This window comes from Sorex araneus, chromosome 11, assembly GCF_027595985.1.
Source record: "Sorex araneus isolate mSorAra2 chromosome 11, mSorAra2.pri, whole genome shotgun sequence".
In the NCBI taxonomy this organism is placed as follows: domain Eukaryota; kingdom Metazoa; phylum Chordata; class Mammalia; order Eulipotyphla; family Soricidae; genus Sorex; species Sorex araneus.
Genome location: NC_073312.1, coordinates 23,062,492 through 23,085,810, shown reverse-complemented (window position 1 = coordinate 23,085,810; position 23,319 = coordinate 23,062,492). Strand labels below are relative to the sequence as shown.

Here is a 23,319-nt window from a genome sequence, read left to right as displayed (position 1 = left end):
GGGCCCTCCTCCTCGGATGCTCAGACCTCCTGGCTTCCACCAGCTTCTTCCTGGGGGCTGAGGAGGGCCCAGTGGCCTGCCAGCAGCGACAGGACGCTCACTTCCCTTCGGACTGCGGGTTGGGTCCGGGCAGTGGTCTGTTGGGCCAGTGTCCTGATGTGGGAGGGGACCTGCGCCCCCGATGGTGGAAAGTATCCCTGTGCTGTGGAGTGGCGCTGGGGAGAGTCCCGGGCACCATCACCCTCCTGGGGGCCTCAGGTGGGCTCCGGGCTCCCGCCCACTGGGGCATCTCCTCTGGGCCCCTGTCCTCTCAGGGAGGCGGGAGGGCCAGGGACGGAGTGCAGAGGCCTGGCCATGGCCCCCACATCTCTCTCCTGCCGGGGCTCCTGAGTGACTGTCAGAGTGGGCGAAGGGGTCATGCTCCCCATTGTGAAGAGCAGGAAATGCCCCCAGGAAGTTCTGGAGCCTGGGGTGGGGGATGTGGCCCAAGGCAGAGCTCAGGCCTCTTCCCTGTGAAGACTGGGTTCAGCGCCCTTCCCTGCAAAGTGCAAACATGGAGGTGCCCGGCAGGACTTTGGAGCAGCATCTCAGGAGCCTTGGGTGGTGGGGTGAAGTGAATTTTCCATCTCACCAGTCTCTGCTGAACTTACTTTTTGCTCACCCTTAGGCCATAAGGAACCTTCTCTCCCCCAATTTCTCTTTCCAACTTGGCAGCCCTGAGCACCGGACCCTGAGCCCAGGCCCCCCAGCCTGCCAGCGACAGGAAATCTGGGCCCCAGGACACAGGGTTCTCTGGGGTTCACTCCCCTGGCACCGTCCACACAGCTGAGAAGGGGCCTGGGTGTGGCCTGTCTCCACATCTGTCTCTCCAACTCTGTGAGCTAAAGCCGAAGTCCTCAGGTTGTGGGGTGGGGAGAGCAGACAGGTGGGGCATCGCCCAGAGGTGCCCCACGCGGACCCCTCTCTACACCTGTGCCCTGTCTGCTTACCGCCAAGACTACCCGATGGGTCAGGGCTGAACTCGCTTGCTGCAGGGGAGAGATCTGACCCCCACCCAGGGGGAGCGTGAATTGGTCTCTCTCCCAGAGAAAGGAGTTGAGGGGATGCTGGGCTGGTACCCGCATGGCCCCTCGCTCCACCTCAGCCCTTCTTGGCTTGAAGGCTCCCGTGAGTGCAGACTCTGGGTGCAAAGTTCCCAAGTACGGTTCCAGAGGCCTGGCCACCGGTGTGGGTCACTGCGAAGGGACCAGGTCCTCTTCTGAGAGCGAGGCCCAGGCCAGTGAGGGGTATCCCCAGATTTCTCCAACAAAACCGGGAGGAGTGGGAGTGAAGACCGGCCCGACTCTGCTCTGCTTCAAGTCACACACCGCAGGGCAGGCGCCTTACTTACCGAGAGCTCTAGGACAGGCGGCCCGGAGTGTGGAGGCCTCCCTCAACACCCTTCGCCTTCCTGCTTTGCTTCTGTGCCCGAGCTGGGTGGCTTCAGAAAGTTTTGCTCCAGAAAAGATGAGGCTCAGCTGATTGATGACGCGCATGTCAGCCCCAAATTGGGTAATTGGCAGGAGAGAGGGTGGGGAGCAGGGGTGGTGGGGGGGACTCTGCAGATTACACTGTAAGATCTCAGCAGGTCAGGGCCAGGCCCAGCCACCCTGAGAGGCTCCCCCCACGGTGCAGAGGTGCCCGGCTGGGGAGGGAGGGATCACCTCTCCCCCTCCTGCCCTGCCTGACTCATCTTCCCAGCAGGCCGCATCTTGGTTGTGTTCCCTCAGTCTTTCCAGCCTGCCAAGGCCTCATTACCCTGCTGGGCCCCAGGAATGAAAGCTCCTCAGGTCCTTGTCCCAGTTGGGGTCCCTGGGCAGGTGGGGGCCCTGGGCTGGGTCAGGACTACTGTCTTTATGGCCTCGGGTCTCTCTGCTGTCAGCCTGGGGCCGTCCGTGGTGGGTTTGGCCCAGCACCCACACGTCACCCAGCACAGCCCGTCGCACACGGAACTGTATCACCAACACCTTCCGGAAGGGAAGCTGCTCACAGCCAGGGTCCTGAGGTAGGTGGCGGTCTCGCCCTCCCCCACCACCTTCCTTGGGAGTGTGGCGGGGGCTGGAGGGAACAGCCTGGGTGGAGGTGGGCGTCCTGTCCGGGTGAGCAGGGCCCCACCTGACTGGTGCCTCTGCCTCAGCCCCTAAAGCAGCCGGCGAGACTCTCCTCCCTGCAGATCTCAGCAGGTCAGGGCCAGACCCAGCCACCCTGAGAGGCTCCCCCCACCGTGCAGAGCTGCCCCGGCTGGGGAGGGAGGGATCACCTCTCCCCCTCCTGCCCTGCCTGACTCATCTTCCCAGCAGGTCGCACCCCTGTTCCAGCTAACTCTGGGGTTGCTTTAGAGCTCAGGTGTAAGCACCCAATAGATAATATAGCAGGTGGGCACTTGTCTTGCACAGGGGCACTGAGGGGCCCAAACCGCTGGCATCATATAGAGTTCCCTGAGCCTCAGCAGAAGTCAGCACTGAGCACAGAGCCAGGAGTAAGTCTTTAGCAGAACTGGGTGTGATCAGGTCTCATAACTAAGAAAAAAAAAAGCAAAATCTTTTATTGTTCGTTTGTTTTTTACTTTTTGCGTCATACAAAGCAATGATCAGGGGATATTCAGGGGTTACTCTTGGCTCTGCATTCAGGAATCACTCCTGACAGTGCTCAGGAGACAATATCTGATGCTGGGAATTGAACCCGGGTCAGTCGAGCGCAAGGCAAACGCCCTACCCACCGTGTAATTGCTCCAGCCTCCAAAAAGCAAAATCTTAGGTGGAGGGAAAACAAACATAAACCAGCACCTAAGGGTCTGGGAGACGTGATTTCTGGATGAACTGGGGGCAGGTTCTGCAGGAGTCCTGGGGTCTGGTCCTCAGAGCTTCTCACCTTGCAGGATTCCAGAAGCATCTCCCAGAGTCACCCCTGAGCACCACTGGTGCAGCCTCTTCCCCCCTCGAAGTAACCAAGCCAAAAGTAGAGCCCAGATCTCAGGAGTGCTTAGATGGGAACTTCAGCATGTGGGGACCCTGAGCTCTGAGGGTGTCAGTGAAAGAAGTTGGAGCAGGGTGTTGTTTTTTGTTTTTTCGCCCACACGCAGCTGACTCCTTGCCTTTTTTTGAACTCAGGGATCACCCCTGGCATATGTGATTCAGAGTGTCAAACCCAGGTCAGCCACATGCTAAGGTAAGAGCCCTGCCCGCTATACTATCTTTCCAGCCACTGCTTATTGATTGGTTGATTGATTGATTGATTGATTTTACTATTTTTATATATTTAATTGTCATAAAGTAGTTCACAATAGTTCATTGCAGATAAGAGAGAGGGGGACTCTGCAGATTGCACTGTAAGATCTCAGCAGGTCAGGGCCAGGCCCAGCCACCCTGAGAGGCTCCCCCCAAGGTTCAGAGCTGCCCCGGCTGGGGAGGGAGGGATCACCTCTCCCCCTCCTGCCCTGCCTGACTCATATTCCCAGCAGGTCGCACCCCTGTTCCAGCTAACTCTGATATGGCTTCAGACTTCAGGTGGAGGGACCCATGAGATAATACAGCAGGTGGGCACTTGTCTTGCACAGGGGCACTGAGGGGCCCAACCCCTGGCATCATATAGAGTTCCCTGAGCCTCAGCAGAAGGCAGCTCTGAGCACAGAGCCAGGAGTAAGGCTTTAGCAGAACTAGGTGTGATCAGGTCTCATAACTAAGAAAAAAAAAAGCAAAATCATTTTTATTTGTTTGTTTTTTACTTTTTGGGTCATACCCGGCAATGATCAGGGGTTACTCAGGGGTTAGTTCTGGCTATGCATTCAGAAATAACTCCTGGCAGTGCTCGGGGGACCATATGGGATGCTGGGAATCGAACCCGGGTTGGCCACGTGCAAGGCAAACGCCCTAACCCAAACCTGCTGTTTATTTTTAAGATCCTACCAACACCCTTCAGATTCTTTCTCCTTCCTCTTCGGCATGATGCTGAGGGGCAGAGCAGACCTTTAGTCCCCACTTCCAGAGACGCGTCAGGGGAGCTCGTCCATCTCTGCAAGTCTTGGGGCTCTGGGGCTTGGTCTCGGCTCTCTCTGACGCCATGTGCCCATCCGTACTTCGTGGCCCCAATTCCACGAGGATGGCTTTTTCCCCTGGGGTCTCCTTGGCCCACCCCTTCCCACACACCAACAGGGTCCCGACTTCTCTTTGCTTGTCTCTTTGAGTGGGAGTGTAGGCGCTGCCAGGGATCGAGCCCAGGGTCTCCTGGTACCCGCTCCTGGTCTTTCTGTGCTTTGATTCTTATTTCTGGGCTCTAAGGGTGACCCCAGTACAGTGTTCCAGGACATGCTCCAGCTCGAGCTCGGGAGACGGGGTGCTGGGATGGGCCCCTGGTCCCCCACTGGTCAAGCCTGTTCTCCGGCCTCTAAACTGCTTCCTCAGTCTTCTGAACCCTCCCCTGAGCAGGGCCTCAAGCCCCCCTCCTGGCAGAGCCCTCCTCACTCCTTCCCACCCCACATCAGCTAATAAGGATCCCCCTTTTCCGAGTTATTAAGGGAGGGAGTTGTGGGTCTCAGATGGGAAAAGGTGGGATGGGGGCGGGGACACAGATGGAAGCATGGGCACCATCAAACTAACCTGCATGTATGGGGTTCCGGGTTCGACCCCAACACACCAAAAGACAACCAAAATGCTGCCACAGAGCGACTCGGGTTCATTGATGAGCGAGACTGGGGTTCGAGGACATTGGAAGGGGTGGGGGAGGCCCTTCTTCTCCTTGCATTTCCTCCTTATGAGCTTGAGCTCCTGGGTCCTCCCCGTAGGTGAGGGGAGAGGAGTGAATGGTGCCCCTCAGAGGGGAGTGCCCTCGGTGCTCTGACCGGAGGGGAAACTGAGGCTCAGGAAATATCCTGGGGACACGGTTTGAAGCCACGGAGCCTGCGCTGAATCTATCGGCTCATCCTGGCACTGGAGCTACCTTTGGCAACCGCCCTCCACACACCCCCCAACTCAGGGCCTCTGAGCCAGAGCCCCCTTTCCCCCGAGGGATCTTGAGGAAAGGGGCATATTTCACTTCTGATTCTTTTGTTTGTTTGGTTTTGGGGTCACACCAGGCTGTGCTTAGGGATCACCCCTGGCAGGACTCAGAGTAGACTCCGTGGTGCCAGGGCTTTAACCCGGATTGACAGTGTGGAGGGCAAGTGTCCTACCTGACCTACTATCTCCCGGCCCGCAGCTTCTCTGTCTATGGGGCCTAGTCCTGGGCCCAGATACGAGGAGTGGGGGTGTTAGGGGGGCTTCGAAAGAACCCCCATGAGTGGTCTGAATGTGCGCCCTATTTGTAATTTAACTCTGACCACCCCCAACGGTGCTTGAGCTGTTATGAGGGCAGGACCTGCACCCCTCAAACCCCAGAGTACCCTCATGACACATGGGGACCAGCACAGGTGTTGCTGGGTGCCGGGACACAGCCTGACTGCCACCGGGCGACACCGAGACAAGAGCATGCGGCCTCCGGCCTGGACGGGACAGGAGGTCAGGGTCAGGGGCCCTGGGGCGAAGGCTCTCTGGGTCTGGAGCTGGGGCCCGGCGTGCCTCCCTGGGGCACACTTTGGCTTCTCCCGAGTGCCTTGGATTGGGCACCTTGTCTCACCACCTGTCACCCAGGCGGGGCTCTGAGTCGGTCCAACGGGGCTGCTGAGGGCCAGCAGCTTCCCTCCGAGGCGCAGCAGAGCGCGGGGTTCCTGCTGCCAGATACACCCCCAGCTGCCTGAGTCAGAGCCGAGGGAAAGGGGCCCCCCGACACTGGGGTGGTGTGGACGCTGCGGCCAGCAGGTCTGTGAGATGGACAGCCGGGAGTTAGGGTCTGGGAGCCGGGCAGTGCACACTGTGTCCTCTCAGCCGCGTCTGGGCCTTTCCTGCCGATACTGCTGCTGGCAGTAACAGTCAGTCTCACAGTGAGAGTCACTGGTGCCCGCTCGCACAAATGGATGAGCAACGGGGTGCCAGTGATGGCCGCTCCTGGCCCCAGTGGCCCGGCCCCAGAAGCCTCCTCCGTGGGGGCCTGGACAGGTCCTTTCAGGGACATGGGGGCCCCCCAATGCCCACGCCAGGGGGTCTGGGGAGCCTGCACTCCCATGCCCGGCTCTTCCCCCGCCCCGGCCGGGCTCACAGGGCCGCACGGAGCGCGCGGCGAAGGCCAGCAGCGTGGTCACCAGCACGAAGGACCAGCCCAGGGCCTGCGGGAGGGCACAGTCACCGGGCCTGGCTCTGGGCCACCCCCGCCCCTGGTCTGTGCAGACATGGCCCCCTGGGCCAAGGGCACTGGGCGGGCCCGAACAGACCCACATTTTCTTATCAGCTGGGAATTTGATTTGTATGTAAACATTTCAGGAGTTCACATGGAAGTTTGTAAATCTGCAACTGCATCTCACAGTGATTCATTACAAATAATTTAAATATAAAATTAAATGAAATTGAATTTAAAAAAAAAAGAAAGAAAATTTCTAGAGTTCAGATGAAGCCCACTCATGTCAAGTCGAATTTGTTTTCATGTCTTTGGGTCACACCCGGCGGTGCTCAGGGCTTGCTCCTGATTCTGCACTCAGGGATCACTCCTGGCAGGCTCCGGGGACAACGTGGGGAGTTGGGGATTGAGCCTGGGTCAGCTGTGAGCAAGACAAGTGTCCAGCCTGCTGTGCAGTCGTCCCCACCCCCTCAGATGGAATTTGGAAGGCAACTCACTGCAATGTGTGAGGGTCCAGGCAGCCTTCCAGGCACTGTTCAGCGGGGCTGTCTGGGTCAAAGGCCAGGAGGTCAGTGAGGCTGCCCAGGGGACCATGTGGGAGAGGAAGTGCTGGCTTCTTCGGAAAGCAGAGTTTTCTCGGAAAGCAGAGTTTGGCGTGCACCCTCAGACTGTGGGATTCACGCGGGCTGTCTGGGTGCTGATGCAGCACCACAGGAGAGAGAGGGGTGCCTGGCCCTGCCTCTCATCGTGCAAACACCTAGCTCCTGCAGCCAGGTCCGCCCCCCTCGCCCCCTCCACTGATACCCCCAGCTTCCTGTCCTCCCATTCCTGGGGGGCTGCAAGGAATGGGGGCCCAGACTGACAGGATGCTGAGCCCGGATTTCCTCTCAACCCGCCGCCCCCCGCCCCTGCACTGATGGTGCCACCTCATCTAGTCCTTCCCTGGAGGGGCACCCAGGCCCTCAGTGCCCACCCCCCAAGCAGCGCAGCGAGGCACCAGCTGGGGGCATTTGCCAGGGAAATGTACCCAAACAGCCCAGCCACCCAAGTGCCTCCCCACCAGGCCCGGGAGAGGAAAGAATGCAAATCCCCGGCTCGAGAGTTGGGATGTGCAGTGGGCTGAGCTGCGCCCAGGACAGACAGACAGCACGCCTTGGACAGAAGCCGCCTGGCACGTGTCCCGGGGGACACAAGCCCAGGGGAGTCACCTGGCTCTCAGAAGCTGGACTCTGGGCTGGGCAAGTGGTGCAGAAAAGTTACCTTGGGCAGAGAGATAGCACAGCAGCTAGGGCGCCTGCCTTGCACATGGCCAGCCCAGGTTCTATCCCCGGCACACCTGAACAGCGCCAGGAGTGACCCCTGAGTGCAGAGTCAGGAGTAACTTCTGAGCATTGTCAGGAGTGGCCCCAAAACAAACAATCGAACAAACAAAACAAAAAAAAAAGAAGGAAAAAGGAAGAAAGAAGAAGAAAACAAGGAGCTGGAGCAATAGCACAGTGGGTAGGGCGTTTGCCTTGCACGCAGAGGACCTGGGTTTGATTCCCAGCATCCCATATGGTCCCCTGAACACCGCCAGGAGTGATTCCTGAGTGCAGAGCCAGGAGTAGCCCCTGTGCATCAATCGCCAGGTGAGACCCCAAGAAAAAGTAAAAAAAAAAAAAAGAAAACAAAAATTAAAACAAAATTACCTTGCATGCGTGAGATCCCTAAGCACACACACACACACACACACACACACACACACACACACACAGAGCCTTAGCTGGGAAAATGAGCCCCTGTGCCCCTCAGAGCTTCATCTGTGGGAAACGATGCCCGAGGAGGCCCTGCAGACGTACATAGGACAGATGTCCATGTTCTGTGGGGGTCCTATGCAATGCTCAGGACCCCGGGAGCCTTTCTCATTAGCACTTGGCCCACCTGGCCTGAACGTTGGATGCTCTGGGCCCAGGGATGCTGCTCAGCCCGGGGGTTCCCAGCTCCCCCCAGAAGTGCTTGGGGAGACCAGGCGGAGTTGAAATTCCAACTCAGGTCCCCTGCATGTGGAAGCTCACGGCCTTGACCCCGGGGCTCCCTCCCTGCACTGGGCACGGCGGGGCATCCGAGCCCTCCAGAGCCCAGGGGGACCCCGGCCCCGGCGCCTCCTCACCTGGGAGATGCAACGCAAATAGCGCACGGCCACCTCACGCGCCAGCAGCCAGTCCCCGTCGTAGATCTCGGGGCAGGGCACCCGCGCCAGCAGGCGGGCGAGCTCAGGGCCGGGCAGGCCGGGGGCCAGGCTGCCGTTGCCCAGCGCGGTCACGGGCACGGCGGTGCAGAAGGCGCAGAGGAAGCACTTGCCGTCGAGCAGGGTGACGGCCACCCAGACGACGGGCGCGATGAGGGCGCGCTGGGCCATGGAGCAGAACATGTAGCGCAGCACAGCGGGGTCCTTGGCGCGGCGGCCCGGCGGCCGCTTCCACTCCTCGGCCAGCATGGACACGTTGTTGTTGAGCACCAGGCCCAGCAGGAAGAGCACCAGCGGCGGGGCCAGCAGGATGCCCGCGCTGTAGGCCGCGTTGTAGCCGGGCAGGCAGGGGCAGTTGAAGTCGAAGGCCGAGTACATCTGGGCGCTGGCCAGGGCCAGGATGCCGCAGATGCCGTTCATGAAGGACTCCTGATTGGACTGCAGGAACTGGAAGATCATTCGGAACTTGTCCATCGTGCTCCCCTGCCAGCAGCCCGCTCAGTCCCCTGGGCGCCGACCGCATGGCGGGGACGGGCAGCTCGGGGCCTGTGCTCGAGTGTCTGTGAGACTCTGGCGGGCAGGTGCTGGGGCGGGGGGTGCACAGGGCGTGGCCCTCCCTGTTCCAGCCTCCAGCTTCTTTCCCTCCTTCTGCAGCTGCCTCCGGCCAGGAATCCCCAGACCACACCTGGTGGGGAGCAGTTCGGGGAGGGGGGGTGGCAGGGGCGGGTATGGAAGGACAGGCTCGGCACAGGGGAAGCAGCCTGCTCTGCTGTCCGTCCCCTGGGTCTCAGAGGCTCCTGCGAGGTCACACAGTGGTGGTGTGCTGGTGGGGTGCTGACTGGGATGGTGGCTGGGCTGGGAGTGGTGATGGGGGTACGGGTGGGACTGATGGTGGGAGGATTGTGAGGACCGCGGGGATGGAGGTGATGGTGGGGCTGCTGGTGTGGTGGGATGATGCTGTTGCTGCTGGGGATGAAGTTGGAGGTAATGGGGATGGAGCTGGAGGTGAGGATGGAGCTGGAGGTGATGGGGACCGAGCTGGAGGTGGGGATGGAGCTGGAGGTGATGGGATGGAGCTGAAGGTGATGGAGATGGACCTGGAGGTGATGGGGATGGAGTTTTAGGTGGGGATGGAGCTGGAAGTGGTGAAGATGGATCTGGAGGTGATGGGGATGGAGCTGGAGGTGATGGGGATGGAGCTGGAGGTGATGGGATGGAGCTGGAGGTGATGGGATGGAGCTGAAGTTGATGGGATAGAGCTGGATGTGGTGGGGATAGAGCTAGAGGTGGTGGGGAAGGAGCTGGAGGTGATGGGGATGAGTTGGAGGTGATGGGGATGGAGCAGGAGGTGGTAGGGATGGAGCTGGAGGTGATGGGGATGGAGCTCGAGGTGATGGAGATGGACCTGGAGGTAGTGGGGATGGTCCCCTTGGCGGTAGGGAAGGTGGTGACGGGGACGGAGACGTGGAGAAGGTAATAGTGGTGGTCACGGTGGTGGCCCTGAGCAGAGTAAGGATCGAGGTGGAGGCTGAGACAGACAGAGACATGACAGAGGAAAAGCCCACACTCGCGTCAGAGGACTCGCACCTGGGAGGAGCCTTGTGCCCACACAGCCTTGCTGGTTCCACCTCTCGCCTCCAGGGCCCCTGACCAAAAGCTAACTCGGTGGGCCCGTGGGGTTCCAGGCCTGGACTCTGGGCCTCGGCGTCTCTACAGACGCAGACCAGGACCCGGGTTGGGGAGAAGGGCAGATCAAAGAGGGGAGAGCAGAAAGGGCTGCGGGGCTGGGGGTGGAGGGCCAGCATGCCTGAAGAGCAGGTCAGATCTGCCTATCTGGGCCGCCCTGGACAGGATCCCAGGCGAGATCCCAGATGAGATCCCAGATGAGATCCCGGATGAGATCACAGACGAGGTCCTGGTCGGAGCCTCCCACGTGGGGCTGTGTGGGGACTTGCAGTGTGTGTTTCGGGCTCGTGCCCACCTTGGGGTCGAGTCTGTGCTGCTGAGGAATTAGTAAGGGGCTGGGTGCCCGTGTTAGGCCAGCGCCAGCCCTTGCTGGGCGTCACTGTGGACAGTGCCGTTGTCCCATTTGAGAGGGGTGACGGACTCGGGGAGAGATACACAAGGCGGGAGGTGGAGAAACGGGTTTGGACCGGGCTAGGTGGGAGCAGGGCGCAGGAGCGGGGCAGGGAGCGGTTCTGCTCTTTCTCTCCTGTCCTGGTCAGGGTGGAAAGCTCGGGGCGGGGCTGGGAGGACTATTGTCCCCCTTGGCTGCAACAGACCGAAGGCTCCGGGGTCCTAAGGCTGGTGACTGCTGGAGGACTTTGTTGGGGGCTCCCCAGGAGAGGGGGAGAAGGATCCTGCCACAGGGATGGCCGCCTTGGACTGACACGGGACTGAACCACAGGGGGAAGCTGGCACTCGGGGAGGGGGCAGTGCTCAGGAGGAAGCTGGACACAGAGACACCCACCTGGGCTAAGGGCGCCAGCACAGGCCTCAGAGACGTTTGCTGCGAATTCTAATGTCAGCATTATTTGTCAATAATAGCAACAGGGCCAGGGAGATGGTACAGGGGTTAGACACTTGCTCTGCATCTGGTTGACCCAGGTTCAATCACTGTCACCCAACATGGTCTGCTAAGCACTACCAGGGAGCACTCCTGAGCAGCTGGGAATAGCTCCTGAGCACTGTCCCTGATCACCCCCACACACACACAGACACACACAAATCAATAAAGTAAAATAATACAAGTTGTTGGATTGCATTATTCTCAGGTTCCCAAGGACTTTATTACAGTTATTGAATGAAAAGGGGGAGCCCTAGAACTCTGTGTGTGTGTGTGTGTGTGTGTGTGTGTGTGTTGCTGGGGTTTGAACTCCAGGCTTCATACCAGCGAGTCCTGAGTTCTGCTTCTGAGTCTATCACACCTGCCTGTTATCCTTCATGCTGTTGTTTTCCTTCCTTCCTTCCTTCCTTCCTTCCTTCCTTCCTTCCTTCCTTCCTTCCTTCCTTCCTTCCTTCCTTCCTTCCTTCCTTCCTTCCTTCCTTCCTTCTCTCTTTCTCTCTTTCTCTCTTTCTCTTTCTCTCTTTCTTTCTCTCTTTCTCTCTTTCTCTCTCTCTTTCTTTCTTTCTTTCTTTCTTTCTTTCTTTCTTTCTTTCTTTCTTTCTTTCTTTCTTTCTTTCTTTCATTCTTTCTTTCCTTCTTTCTTTCTTGTGGTGAGGGGGCGCACACCCAGTGATGCTCAGGGCTTACTCCTGGCTCTGCACTCAGGAATCCCTCCTGGCAGTGCCTGGGGCACCATATCTGGTGCAGGGGATCATAACGGTGCCAGGACCAGACCCAGATCTGCCATGTGGCAGGCAAGTGTCCTACTCACTCTACTATCACTCCGCTCCAACCCTTCAGGCTGTTGTAAATCTTGAATCAGTGGTAAAGAATAGCTTCAAGTGTCTCACTGACTTGGGCTTCACACTGAATAGCAGAAGAACTTTTCTTCCCCCCCAGAATGCCCTCCGCATTGTTCTGTGGGGTGTGGGGGATGGTCTGATGGGGGCCTGAAGATCAGGGAGTTGGGGGTTGACCCTCTGGGGCCTGAGCAGGGCACCCATGTGCCTGGCCAGCCTCCAGAGGACCCCGGCTCTGGCCCGAGGCTCTGCTCTGCTCCAGCCTCTGCTCCAGTGCCACAGCTCTGAGTCTGCCTCCCACCTGCCTTTGCATGTGCTTTGGGGGAAACCATACCTGGTGGTGCTCTGGGGCTCTTCCCGGCTCTGTGTTCAGGAGCGACCCCTGCCATGCTTGGGGCACCACAGCTGGCGCAGGGGACAAAACGGGTCAGTTGCATGCAAGGTGACTAAGTGCCTTAACCCCTGAGCGAGCTCTCCAGAGCCCTCAAGGTTCTCTTTAGGACACTTGAGGTTCCTGGGGGTCCCCCAGGAACAGCCAGGAGTGACTCCCCACTGCCAGGGCCTTAATCAAATCATAAAAGTGGAGAGCTGCTGTTGCAGGTAAGAGTCACAAGGTCTGGTTCTGGGGATCAGGAGGATTCGGGGCCCCCTTCCCCCTTCTCCAGGGGGTCTTGCCTGACTCTGTCCTCTCCAGTGTCCCCGAGGCCCTGCTGCATGTGGGCAGAAAATAGGGACCCACACGGTCACCTGGGTGCTGGACCCCCAAACACCCCTCCCCACACCCCCCATCTCCCAGAAGTCAAGCAAGGCAGGAAAAGCAGTATGCAAAGGGGGCCCGGGGAGCGGCCAGACCTGCAGGGAATTGCCCTATTTGCCTAGGGGAGCCTGGCGGGCGGCCCACCTGCAGCTGTGGGCGCACCCCCGGAGCCTCATGGTGGCAGAGGTAGCGGTCATCAGCAAGATGGGCTGCCAGGCTGCGTGAACCTTTGCCTCAGCAGGACCCGTGGCTGCCCTCTGTTCTCTGGACAACTGGGGGGGGGGTTACAGGGGCACCACGCAGCAATGTCCCTAATATCCCCCACACCCCCTACCACTCCAGCCTCTGGTGCAGGCACAGTGGGACAAGGGCTGAAGCCACGCCCCCTTCTCGCTGAAGCCACGCCCCCTCTCGCAGCATCCCCTGCTCTTTCTCTGGTGCCCACCATCGGGTCAGCTCGCACCTCCACTCCAGCCACGGCCAGGAGCACATGCGTGCAGGAAGGGCAAATGGCCGAAAGTGGGAACAAACCCTCTTGGCCCCAGCTCTGGACGGCGCCTCGGGGTTCCTGAGCCACCCATGGACTTGGCTCCCCTCCCCACGTCCCCTCTAGGCCTCCCACTTCCCCCACAAATCCATTCTCTCCTGGGGCTTCCTGCAGCCACTTCCTTATATCTGGGGGGCCCGCACTTCCTGTCTGAGCATCGGGACTCTGCCCAGGATGGGGGCGCCTCTCTCTGTGTGGCTGCCCGGGTCACTGCTGTCCCTCACTCGCAGGTACAGTGACTTGGTTCCCCTCATGGACTGGGCAGTAGAGCTGGACGGAGGGATGAGGGCCGAGAGACCCGGGGTTCTAGCATGTCCTTTGGGGTGTGCAGAGGGTGGGATGCCTTAGCTGTCCAGGGCAGGGGGTCTGCTGTCACAGAGCTCTGTGCTCTTTCCGTGGGTGCTGGAGTGGCACCTCAGCCCCGGGGCAGGACCTTGCACTGGTGTCCGGTGGGCCTGCACCCTCCTGTCTGACCTGGCTCCCCTCTCAGCTGTGAGGGGCAGTGAGGGCCCCCCACCCAGGCGGGCCGGCAGTCCTCTGGGCGCACAATGGGAATCTGTGCTGCCCCTCGGTGGCCTGTCCCCTCCGTGCCTGTGGTCGACTGGCCCTGCCCCCTCCCCTCCGTCTCTCTCCACTTGCCCAAACTCTGTCCCGGACCCGGGACGAGCTCAGTGGGAGGACTGCGGGTGTGAGGCCTTGAGTTCAGGCCCCGGCACGGGCCCCAGAGGCGGCCGCTCTATGGTGTGGGCTCCCCGAGGACACAGCCCTGGGGGCCGTCTCGGCACAGCGCACACAAGCGCCTCCAGCTCTGCCACTGGAGTGTGTGGCCGCCACGAGGTGTGCAAACCCCAGGGAGCTCATGTTCTCACGCCTCTGGTGAACAGGGTGCAGGACCACGGCCAAGCGGAGGGGTCCCCAGGCATCGCAACAACACCCCCAACTTGGAGAGATAGTCCAGCGGGGAGGGCGTTTGCTTTGCATGCAGCCGACCCGGGTTCGATTCCCAGCATCCCATATGGTCCCCCTGAGCACTGCCAGGAGTTATTCCTGAGTGCAGGGCCAGGAGTAACCTCTGAGTATAGCCGGGTATGGCCCAAAACCCAAACCCTTCCCACCACCAAAAACAAACAATCAACCTCCAAAAAAACCCCAAGTCCAACATCCTCAACCAAAATAGATGGGGACATGTTAAGAAATGACTGGGCCGGGGAGATAACTCAAGGGAAGACAGCGCAGAGAAGCCCCAGGTGTGATCTCTGATGCCCCTGGGAACAAGCCCGGAACACTGAGCTGGGAGCAGGTCCTGAGCACTGCTAAGAGTGGTCCAAAACAAAACTTAAAACACTATTAAGGGGGCTGGAGCGATAGCACAGCAGGTAGGGCATTTGCCTTGTACACGGCCGAGCTGTATTTGATTCCCAGCATCCCATATAGTCCCCCGAGCACCACCAGGAGTAATTCCTGAGTGCAGAGCCAGGAGTAACCCCTGTGCCTCACCAGGTGTGACCCAGAAACAAAAAACAAAAAAACAAAACCAAACCCAAAAACCGCTATTAAAAACAAATAAACAAAAAACCCTCTCTCCTTTTTTCAAAACTTTTTCAAATTCAAATCAACCCTCCCCGGAGTCCCCAGAACAAATTTTTTTCCCCCTGATTTGGGGGCCACACCGATAGTGCTTGAGGACTAGTCCTGTTTCTGCTCTGGTATTCCTCCTGGTGGTGCTCGGGGAACGTGAACCATGCAATGCCAGGGTGGGTCTGGGGTCTGCTCTCCGCCCAGATGTGACTCTGTTGCTGAACGCCCATGATCCAGAGGCTAACTAACTACTTTCAGCACCCAGCGGCTTCTTGCAGAAATGCCTCTAGACTGTGAACTAAACTACGGCCCCATGCTGCCCCGGGAGGGGAAAGGTTTTTCTCTCTTGGCCTTTCCTTTCCCCGGCGGCGGGGGTGGCGACTGCCATCTTATAAGGCCCACGAAACAGAGGTACAAACTTGCAATGATGTGACTTCTGGCAGAAATTTCTCTGGACTTAATTACTAAAATACCAGAAATCCAAAACCTCATATGCTCTTTATTCTCAGCAACGGAAAACAAACTATCAAATGATGCCTTTTGGGCAGGTCTGATTATTGGGGGGAAATTCCAAATAATAATAGTGAGTTTTTGCTGACATACTGAATGTAATCAAAGAGAAAGTAAAGTGAAAATCATCAGCCACAGAGGCAGGGGTTGGGGGTGGGGTGGGAGGCATACTGGGGTTCTTGGTGGTGGAACATGGGCACTGGTGAAGGGCCAGGCGTTTCATCATTGCATGACTGAGACTTAAGCCTGAAAGCTTTGTAACTTTTCACATGGTGATTCAATAAAAAAATTTTAAAAAATAAAACGAAACCTGGAGCCCATCAGAAGACTCAGCTCGAAGGCGGGGCAGCCACGGAGCTGGCGCCACCCCCCCCCCCATGGCACCCACAGAGGCTGGCTGCCGGAGAGGCGCCCCTGAGGGTGTTCGGAGGGAGTGTTCCTCACCAGGACCCATATCTGAGAAACCCACAGTTCTGAAATGCGTCAGGACTCAGAAGGACTCAGCCTGGCGCCCCATACACACGAGCATCATGGACGCGTGTGCCAGTGTCAATTTTACTATAATTATGACACATGAAAAACTGGCCCCACCGACCCAGAACCCAAGGCTGATCAACTCAGTCTACTCAGACTCTTTTTTTTTTCTTTTTGAGTCACACCCGGCGATGTACAGGGGTTACTCCTGGCTCTGCACTCAGGAATTACTCCTGGCGGTGCTCAGGGGACGATATGGGATGCTGGGAATCAAACCCGGGTTGACCACGTGCAAGGCAAATGCCAACCGCTCCAGCCCTCTACTCAGACTCTTGCTCCTCTGTTTGTCCCCCCATGAACACAGCACCAGGGTTTGCAGGGGCGAGGGGGGTGGGAGGCCCCACTCAGCCCCAGCCCGGGACTTGCTTTCCCAGCAGCGGCTGGGAGGAGCTGAACCCACACAGCCCAGAGGGCAGCGCCTTAGTGTAGACGAGATCACGCCCAGAAACGTGACTGGGGTGTCAGCTCTTGCGGGGCAGCGGGCTGGCCTTGGCATGCCCCCAGTAGAGAAAGTGGGGATCTGAGCTCTGGGGGGGCTAAGGGGCCCTGGGGTACCCCCCGTTAGCCAGCTCGCTGCTCCTTTCACGTGGCTTCAGGTGACGGGGTCTCTACACTTGTGTGTGTTTGGGCTGGCGGGGGTCAGGGGCCGCCGGGGGGGCGCGGTGGCTGAGGCCACCCCCCCCAAGAGTGCCGAGGGGCCCACAATGCCGAGGGGCGGTTTGCTGGAGCACCAGGTGCTCAGGAGGTGGTCCACTTGCTCGCGGCTGGAGACTGCGCGCAGGTGCGCCGGGCCGTCGGGGGGCTCGGGCAGGGCCGGGGGCTGGGCCGCCGGGTGGGCAGCGGGCCGGCGCAGGCCCCGCGCCCGCATCTCGCTCTGCACGCTCTGGAAGAAGTGCAGCACGCAGCGGTGCGCCAAGTCCCGCGCATGCTCGCAGCACGTCTCGTCGAAGAGCTTCTGCTCCAGGTCCACGTAGTTGCTCCAGTAGCGGTGCTGCAGGAAGAGCGTCTGGTCGAAGCAGGGCCGCAGGCAGTGCGCCAGGAAGGCCAGGGTGATGAGCAGCAGGGTGATGGCCCAGCCCATGGCCTGTGGGAGGGCAAGCGAGACAGGGCGAGTGGGCAGCACCGAGTGTCCGCGGCCTCTCCTTTAGGAATCCCGCCTGCCCTTCCGCAGATTGACGCATCTGCCCATGCGTCATCCCTCCTGTTAGCCACCTCCGTCCACCCTCCCGTCCACCCCCATCCTCCCATTCCTTCATCTATTCAACCATCCCTCCCTGATCTGTCCATCAGACGTCCTCTCCAGTCCGCCCTCCCCCAACCATTGTCTCAACACCACCGACCAGTCCCTGACTGTAGGAGAACATGGGGTTTGTCCTTTTAGCCTTACCACAGGGAGCTTTAGTTTAGACTCTCCCGAAGACACTCCCATTCCTTCATCTGTAAACTCTTCTCTGCACCCTCTTTCCCAACCAGTTAATCACCTTTTCCGTAATCAGATTCTGTTATCTTGGAAGATCAGATCCTTCTAAGGACTCTGAACTTGTACTGTAACTTAGTGTCTTTTGCATAGTTTACCTTAAAGCAATGGCCTCTCTGTATGGACACAGGAAGACAGTTAATATGATGCTTGTAACTTGGCAGTTGATTGACTCCAATAATATTTACCCCTGGGCATCTGCTTTCTCGACTCAGTTGCCCTTAATTCCAGCACTCCAAAAGCAGGGTCCTGACGAGGGACGGTATGGACCCAGGGCAAGCTGTCAGCTACCCTGGCATCAAAATGGGCCAGGCCAAAGTGCCACAGTACTCAACTCTAAGTTGAGAGCATGGTCATGGACAAATGCTGTCATGATCCAAAGGTAACGATGAGACGAGGACCCTGCTGGGGTTAGGAAGACTAACCTGACCTGAGGACTGTGATCTGGAATCTATAGTGAGATGTCCTCAGGAAAAACCAAACTTTATATCTCTTACTGTGCTCATGCAGAATGACATTGCTAGAAATATTAGAAGTAGATTTGCTATAACTTTTTCAGCAGAGTATTAGCTCACACCCTGATACACCCATGTTTGGACCCCCACCCTTGAGTGGATCTCCTTAGATAAGATTTCCTTACATGAGGTTTCGTTAATCTCCTCGAGAAATGGTTTTACCCCTCTTTATTGATTTATTAATGTTCAACCCACCTTTGTGTCACCACCCTATGTAATTTGCTATATAAACTAAGACTGTGAGGCACTGAGGGGAGACAGAAGAAGACAACAGGAGACAGAGGAAGAAGACAGAGGAGACAGAGGAAGAAGACAGGAGAGACAGAAGAAGACAGAGGAGACAGAGGAAGACAGAAGAGACAGAAGAGACAGAAGAAGACGACACAAGAGAAGACACAGAAGATGCACGGGAAGACACAGAAGCGAAGGAGACAATAGAGAGATTAGAAGACAGGAGAGACAGAAAGAGGGGATTGAGGAAGATTCAGAGAGATATCTAGAACCGGGAGAGAAGCAGAGAAAGAGAACGAAATAAACTGATGAAGCAACCAGTTTGGCCTTCTTCCTTCCCTTGCCTGCCCTTGACCAACAGCCACACACGGTGGTTCCAGAGCACCATCGCGGGCAGTGAGACAGAGGCACCGAAAGAGCCTGGGAGTGCACACTCCCCTCAGTGAGCTTTAGTTTTTTATACCTGACCATCCCCCATCCCCATTCCCAACCTTGACCATCCATCATCCCATCCCCCAAGTATCATCCCACCCCCACCATCAACCATCCCTCAAACATCCTCCATCCCCCAAACATCCTCCCATCCCCAAACCATCTCCCACCCCCAACCATCACCCCATCCCTCAACCATCGCTCCATTACAACCATGGCCCCATCCCCCAACCATCTCCCCGTCCTTCAATTCAGACATTTTTGTTCTCTACCTTCACATCTCTGTTCTTTCATCCTTCCTTCCGCATCTCTACTCAGCCCTCCATCTTCCCACCATTTACCTCCCCGTCTCCCCCAACAGGAAAACAGAATGTTACCCCCAAATATTCCTATTTGTATAAAACTGATGGGAAGGGGACAGAGGGAGCTGAATGGGCTGGAACAAAGGCCTTGCAGTGGGAGCCTGGGTCGGACCCTGGCATGCCCACCAGGCACACTGGGAGTGACCCCGCACTGAGCTGTAAAGAGCCCCTGAACACCTCTAGGTGGGGTCCCCAAACGAAAACAAGAACCCAAATCCAGGCAAAGTATTTCAAACATGGTTAGAAGCAGCAAACACTGAAACAGTTCTACCTTTCCCCTTTCACCTCGAGTCAGGTTGTAAATTCTCCCGGAGATTCTTAGTGAAGCAGCAGCTCATGGGGCAGGAGTGACGCTCAGGGGTGCTGCCTTGCGTGAGGCTAAGTTGAGCCTGATCTTTAGCACCACCACTTGTCCCCTGAGCACCACCCAAGGTTGCTCCTGAGCACAGAACGAGGAATGGCCCCGGCGCACTGCCAGGTGTGACCCTAAACACCCACTACTCTGCAAGCAAGAGAGAAACCACCCCGCTAGTTTTCTAATGCGTTTACCTCTGCGCAGTTTCTGCCTTTCAAAACCCAGAGCTGCTCTCGTTTGTCTCGTCTTTCCTCTAAAGGTGCCACTCTTTGTTGAAGACACTACAGACGTCAGCATTTTAAGCCTTTGCTTTTAGTTACATTCCTAGCTTTACGTTTCTCTTGCTTGGTTTCACTCTTGTTAGTCGTTTTTTGTTAGCGGAACAGCTGAAAGCCTGAGTTTTGCCTTTCCTGCACTCCTGCCCATCCATCCATCTATCCACTCACTCATCCATCCCTCCATCTACCCACCCATCCAACCAACCGTCACACACCCATCCACCCACCCCACCTATGTGTCCACCCAGCTTTTGGGTCCTATGTATCACCCCATCTGAGCATGCCCTGTTCTGTATTTTGATGGAGATAATGGACCCCAGTCTTTGCCCTCAGAGGTCACACTTTAGCAGGAGTAATATGGGCATGTCGAAGTGTCTTGTGGATGGATATACAAGGGACATGGGAGTTCAGAGAAAGGAACCCCTAACCTGAACTTGGGGGCCCTGGAAACTGAGGTTCTGGCTGGGAGCTGAGGTGACGGTCACACGGGAGACAGCCAGGGGAGCAGCCATCCGGCGGCAGGGTGAGGGGAACTCTGAGGAACTGAGGCTGGAGCTGATGCCGTGTGGCCTCCCCTCCCTCACACGCGCCCTCCTGCCCGGAGTGATGGTCACGACCTGGCAGCTCCCGGACCCTCCACAAGCACAGAGCTGCGTCTCTGCAGTGTCCTGGAGCATGGCCAGGGGGTGGACACCTGCTGTCCACATGCACGGCAGAGAGCCTGCACCTCCAACCCGCCCTGAACAAGTACCCCCAGGACTCTCCCACTCCTCACCTGCGTGTCTCCGGCGGGAAGCCCCCCAGGACATCACTGTCCCTCCTCAGCCCACCCCAGGCCCGGGAGGGCAGGCTGAATTACCTGTGACAGGCACCGCAGGTAGCGGGACACGGCCTTTCGGGCAGGGCTGTCCCTGACCAGCTCATCTTCCTTGCAGGGCACCTTGGCCAGGAAGAGCTGCACCTGGCTGGAGGTCATGTTGGCCAGGTCCAGAAACTTCTCAGGGTCCACAGAGCAGCTGAAGGCACACACCAGGCACTTGCCGTCCAGAAGGGCCAGCAGGATCCAGACGAGCGGGGCGGCCAGCGCTCTCTGCAGCACGGAGGAGCACATGTACCTGGCCGGAGAGCAGTGGGGAGCTGACGCCACGCGAGACCCCGGCCCCAGGCCCGAGCACCCACAGGAGTGACCGTGGAGCACCGAGCTAGGAGCAGAACTGCCCAAACACCAAACCAAAGTCAGGAGACCCCAGCAGCGAGGAGATCTGCAGTGCCGGGTGGGCTGCAGGGCTGGGGGAGAGGGCGGCAGGGCTGGGTGTGTTCCACATTTGGAGGGTGCCAAGGGATGGATGCAGGGCCCGGAACAATCATGGAGCAGGGAGGGAGGGCGCTTTCCTTGCATTTTCTGATCCAGGTTCAGTCCCCAGCACCCCGTACGGTTCCCTGAGGCCTGACAGGAGTGACCTCTGAGAACAGAGCCAGGAGCAAGCCCTGAGCACTAACGGGGTCCCCCCCCCCGACAAACAAGCAGGTAGGGCGCTTGCTTTGCACGCGGCAGACCCGGGTTTGATCCCCGCACCCCATATGACCTCCTGAGAACCAGCGGGGGTGATCCCCAATCGCAGTCAGGAGTCAGCCCTGAGCACTGCCGGGTGGGCACCCCCATAAGAAGAGGGCTGCAGCATCCTCTGCAGAGTGCGGGGGGACCTCGGAGACTTAGGGGGTGCCCTGGCCGTGTTTTGGGAGGGTGAGTAGGTGGGAGAGCCCCTACTAAAGCTACAGGGTGCTGGTGTTGGGGGTTTGGGAGCCCGTGCAGTTGGTGGGGGGTGCGGACTAGGGCCCTGGGACTTGGGTGTGGGGGGTCGCACCTGATCATGCCGGGGTCCTTCCGGCGGCGCCCCGCGGGCCGGCGCCACTCCTCCACCATGAGCACCGACTGCCGGTTGGCGAGGAGGCCACAGAGGAAGAGCGCCAGGGGCGGTGCCAGCAGCAGGCCCAGGCCGTAGGCCGCGTTGTAGCGCGCCAGGCAGGGGCAGTGGACGTCCAGGGAGGCGTAGAGCTTGGCGGTGCCGGCGGCCAGCAGCAGGCAGACGCCGTTCATCACCGACTCCGAGCTGGCCTGGAAGTGCTGGAAGAGCAGGCGGAGCTTGTCCATGGCCGCGGGAGTCTGGGCCCGCAGGGGCCTTGCGGGTCTTCCAAGCAAGGGCCCGAGGTGCAGGAGGAGCCCCCACCCCCAGCCCGAGTGCCCAGGCGGCCAAGGCGGGTCTCCCACCCAGGCTGCCCAAGGCGGCTCCTCTCTGGGCCTGAGTGAGGCGCGGCTCCACCACCACCAAAGCCCCTCCAGGCAAATGGGCCCTGCCCTGTCCTGGAGGGGGCGGGGGGGGGAACAGGCAAATTCAGGGTGTGGGAAGGCCCAGGTGCTCACGGAGTGGACTTCCGCTCTCTGGCCTCGGTCAGCACCATCTGGCTCTGCTGAGTCTCGATTTCAGCATCTGTCAAGCTGGAGGAGGCAGGAGGGGCTCCTGGATTAGAGGGTCTGGGGGAGACGTCAGACCCAGTGCCAGCACTGGCAGCGAAGGGCAGGGGCCAGGCCCGGGGGCCAGCACAGACGAAGACATGGAGGGGAGGCAGTGTAGCAGGGGGCCAGACACTCGGGGTCCTGGACCATGGGGTGGGGTGTATGTATGTGCGTGCCTGTGTGGGGGTGTATGTGCATGTGTGTGTGTGTGTGTGTGTGTGTGTGTGTGTGTGTGTGTGTTTGAGTGTGTGTGGAAGGAGTTAGCGTTCTCAGTGGCTGCCTGCAATTCTCACCCTGAGCACCACCAGGTGGGTCCCAGGAGAAACAGGCGGACAGGCTCTCAGACCCCACTCCTCCCTCTCTGGGGCAAGCGGAAGGCACCTGGGTTTTACTGCTCTTCTGTATGTTCCCCAATTCTGAGGTACTCTGTGTGTGTGTCTGTGTGTGTGTGTGTGTGTGTGTGTGTGTGTGTGTGTGTGTGGCACAGGGAAGGGAGAGGCCCGTGTGAGGGGCCTGGAGAGGGAGCTAAAGAGAGCTGGGACACCTCTAGGGCCTGAAGGCTGATGGGTCCAGGGGACTCGGGCCTCGGGAGAAACCCTCCCAGCCCAGATCCCCTGTCCTGAGTTCCTCGGAGGGCTGGGCCGCGAGAGGTGGGGTGCGGCCATGCAGAGAGGAGGGGAGAGGAGGGGCTTTGCTCTCTTGAGCACCACCTCAGCTGGGGTGGGGGCCCCAGAGAACTGAGGCCCGCGTCAGAAGGAGTCGGGCTGGCTGACACTGAGGCTGTTTTCCTTCTGCCTAGATGCCCAGTCGGGGTGATCTGCCCGCAGAGCCAGGAGACCTCCGAGGCCCCCCCTGGGCCAGAGGCGTTAGGAGTGTGAGGGAGATGCTGACTGAGGGGGTGTCCAGCTCTGAGGCCCGTCTGAGTGTGTGCGGGCCATGCTGGGGACTGACTGCCTTAGTGGCCTTGTAGCGACAAGGCTGCCCTGCGCCCCTGTGCTGTGCTGAGGGTGTCGCTCGCGTGAAATGCAGTGCTCTGAGTACACCCCCTGAGACTGAGTTTGGGGGGTCCTCTCTGTCCTCCGAGTGAGTTTGGGAAGGTGAGTATGACCCTTCTTTGGAGGGTCTGGCCAACGAGGGTGGGAGCAGGGGGCAGGGGTGCGGGGAGAGGGAGAGGACCCTGACCTTGTCACAGGTCCTGTCTCAGGTGCAGTGTAGAAAAGTGGTTCCAGTCACGCAAACAGACACAGAAAGGAACATCTCAGAGGTGGAAGAGGGGTTTATTTCTCCTCTCTTAACTTTATTTTCTTTTTACCTTCCTCCCCTCTTCTCTTCTCTTCTCTTCTCTTCTCTTCT

General features: G+C 58.7%; 1 protein-coding gene across 1 annotated transcript; it reads right to left on the bottom strand.

Moving 5' to 3' along the window:
• Positions 1-16,409: 16,409 nt before the first annotated feature.
• LOC129399360 (calcium homeostasis modulator protein 3-like) lies at positions 16,410-21,603 on the bottom strand. The gene is given in 4 exon segments (XM_055119176.1): positions 16,410-16,481; positions 16,484-16,885; positions 20,311-20,566; positions 21,317-21,603. Coding segments are annotated over 4 exon segments (1,017 nt in total).
• Positions 21,604-23,319: the final 1,716 nt, after the last annotated feature.